This window comes from Malania oleifera, chromosome 6 (assembly GCF_029873635.1).
Source record: "Malania oleifera isolate guangnan ecotype guangnan chromosome 6, ASM2987363v1, whole genome shotgun sequence".
Classification (NCBI taxonomy): Eukaryota; Viridiplantae; Streptophyta; class Magnoliopsida; order Santalales; family Ximeniaceae; genus Malania; species Malania oleifera.
In genome coordinates this window covers 103,574,318-103,576,933 of record NC_080422.1, presented here as the reverse complement: position 1 = coordinate 103,576,933, position 2,616 = coordinate 103,574,318, and the positions used below count along the sequence as shown (strand labels likewise).

General features: G+C 35.6%; 1 protein-coding gene across 1 annotated transcript in view; it reads left to right on the top strand.

The window, feature by feature from the left end:
• The window catches only part of LOC131157649 (aldehyde dehydrogenase family 2 member C4-like), a 3,874-nt gene extending 1,580 nt beyond the window's left edge, over window positions 1-2,294 (top strand). The window contains exons 3-9 of the mRNA XM_058111959.1: window positions 1-241; window positions 364-453; window positions 561-734; window positions 890-1,027; window positions 1,104-1,241; window positions 1,327-1,388; window positions 1,888-2,294. The exon at window positions 1-241 is cut by the window's left edge and continues 143 nt beyond it. Coding sequence (XP_057967942.1) covers window positions 1-241; window positions 364-453; window positions 561-734; window positions 890-1,027; window positions 1,104-1,241; window positions 1,327-1,388; window positions 1,888-2,161 — 1,117 coding nt within the window. The 3' untranslated portion in view covers window positions 2,162-2,294. The remainder of the gene's footprint in view (window positions 242-363; window positions 454-560; window positions 735-889; window positions 1,028-1,103; window positions 1,242-1,326; window positions 1,389-1,887) is intronic.
• Window positions 2,295-2,616: the final 322 nt, after the last annotated feature.

Sequence of the window (2,616 nt, the reverse complement as noted above, 5' to 3'; positions counted from 1 at the left end):
CTACTACGCCGGCGCCGCTGATAAAATCCACGGCGACACACTGAAAATGTCCGGCGAGCTCCAGGGGTACACCTTGCAGGAGCCCGTGGGCGTGGTGGGCCACATCATCCCCTGGAACTTCCCCTCCCTCATGCTCTTCACCAAGGTCGCCCCTGCTCTGGCCGCCGGCTGCACCATGGTCGTCAAGCCAGCCGAGCAGACCCCTCTCTCCGCTCTCTTCTATGCCCATTTATCCAAGCTGGTAATTATAATTATAATTTTCTTCTTCCTCTGCAACCCTTGCCCAGAGGTTGAAATTCAAATTTTGGTTTTGGGTTTTGCGTGGATTAATTACACAATATAAAATATAAAACAAATCTGCAGGCTGGCATTCCTGACGGAGTGCTGAACATCGTAACTGGGTATGGGCAGACGGCGGGTGCGGCAATTAGCTCTCACATGGACATCGACAAGGTAATCTCTCTACTCCATCCATCCCACTTTCAATTCTTAAGCCTCCCCATCGTCTATAAATTTCTGATGGAATGAATCATAAAATTGACTAATATATAAATGTATAGGTAAGTTTCACGGGGTCGACAGAGGTAGGACGTCTGGTAATGGCCGCAGCAGCAAGCAGCAATCTAAAACCAGTATCATTAGAGCTGGGAGGGAAGTCTCCTCTTCTCATTTTCGACGACGCTGACATCGACAAAGCTGCCGATCTTGCTCTCCTCGGCTCCCTATTCAACAAGGTGCGTGCATGATCCATTAATTAATTAATTAATTAATTAATATTGAGATATAAATACAATAAATGAATATTTGTTTATCTATTGTTCTTAATTGATTTGTGTAGATTAACTCTTTTTTTTTTTTTTTTTTTTGTTTTGTGGGGTACGTTATATAGGGAGAGATCTGTGTAGCAGGATCTCGAGTGTTTGTGCAAGAAGGGATATATGATGAATTTGTGAAGAGGCTGGCGGAGAAGGCAAAGGCTTGGGTGGTCGGAGACCCTTTTGATCCCAATGTTTCCCAAGGGCCTCAGGTTCCTAGAATTATATATAAGCTTTTCTTAGGAACAATAGAGAGCTTAACTAAATTACGACATTTTGTGAGTGCAGGCTGATAAGAAGCAATTTGATAAAATTCTTTCATACATTGATCATGGCAAAAGAGAAGGAGCCACCCTTCTAACGGGAGGGAAGCCCATCTATGGCAAGGGATACTATATTGAACCAACCATTTTTACAGATGTCCAGGTAACTTTTCTCTATCTAGCAATTTATGAATTAATTTTAAATATTTTTTATGTTTATCTTCTATTAATCAATCAACTCTTCACAGGACAATATGCTAATTGCAAAGGATGAAATATTCGGACCTATCATGTCACTCCTGAAATTTAAGTAAGTTGTAAAAATTATTTAGTAGATGAAACGCAATATAATATTTCCTTCATTTTCTTGAACTAATTCTCCTTTTGCTTGAAATAAAGTTTCTCAGTGTGCCAAATGTGATTGTCATTTTCTTTCATCTATTACATTTTCTTTTCAAAAGTCATTCCAAAAAGAAATATGATTTTCGTTTTCTTTAATTTATTATTTTTCTTCACAAAAGTCACATTAGAATAGCTTGACCACAAAATGAGAGCCTTTTTGTGGTCCTTATCCTATTCTATTTAATGTTATGAACTAGGACGGCATTTAAATAGTATTTACAAGTACATAAATTTAATTTAATTTTTTAATAATATTTGAGATATAGAAAAACCATAGTTGAAAATTATTTTCCTTTTTCCCTCCTTTTCTTTCCCAAAACCTTGATTTTATTAGGATTAATAATTATGCTTTAAATGAAAAACAAAACTAAAACAAGAATCATTTCTTTCTATCCAAAATATTGTAGGACTATAGATGAGGCAATTGTGAGAGCAAACAACACCAAATACGGTCTAGCAGCGGGAATCGTAACGAAGGACTTGAATATAGCGAACACAGTGTCAAGGTCAATCAAGGCGGGAATCATTTGGATCAACTGTTATTTTGCTTTTGACATGGATTGCCCTTATGGAGGGTATAAAATGAGTGGGTTTGAGAGGGAGTCTGGGTTAGATGGCCTTTACAAGTATATGCAAATCAAGTCTGTCGTTACTCCTATTTATAGGTCCCCCTGGTTGTGAAAAATATGAATATCATGTTGGTACTTTGAATGTAGAAAATAAATTAAGATGTTGAGTATGTTTAAATATTGTTGATGTTATGCTTGTACTTTGAATACTTTGAAATAATAATTGTTATATGCATTCTTAGTAATTAATTTACATACTCTAGGTTGGAATGGAGTCAAGGCAGCAATCTAATTAGTACTGTTAAAATGCAGTAGTTGTATTTTATTAGTAACATCAAGTGGTCGTAGGAATCGTAGTTTGAATTCCTTTCTAATATTTGTAGCTTTTTAATGGTGGCTATATTAATTAATGGAATATAAAAATGTCCATTTTTAAAAAATTTCTAATGCAAAATTATTTAATTTTTATTGAAAATTTAATTATATATATAGCCAAAGTTAAGGATTTTCAAAAGTGGTTTTTAATTAATTTTGTTTTTTTTTTTTTAAGTTGTTGGTTGTCTTCTA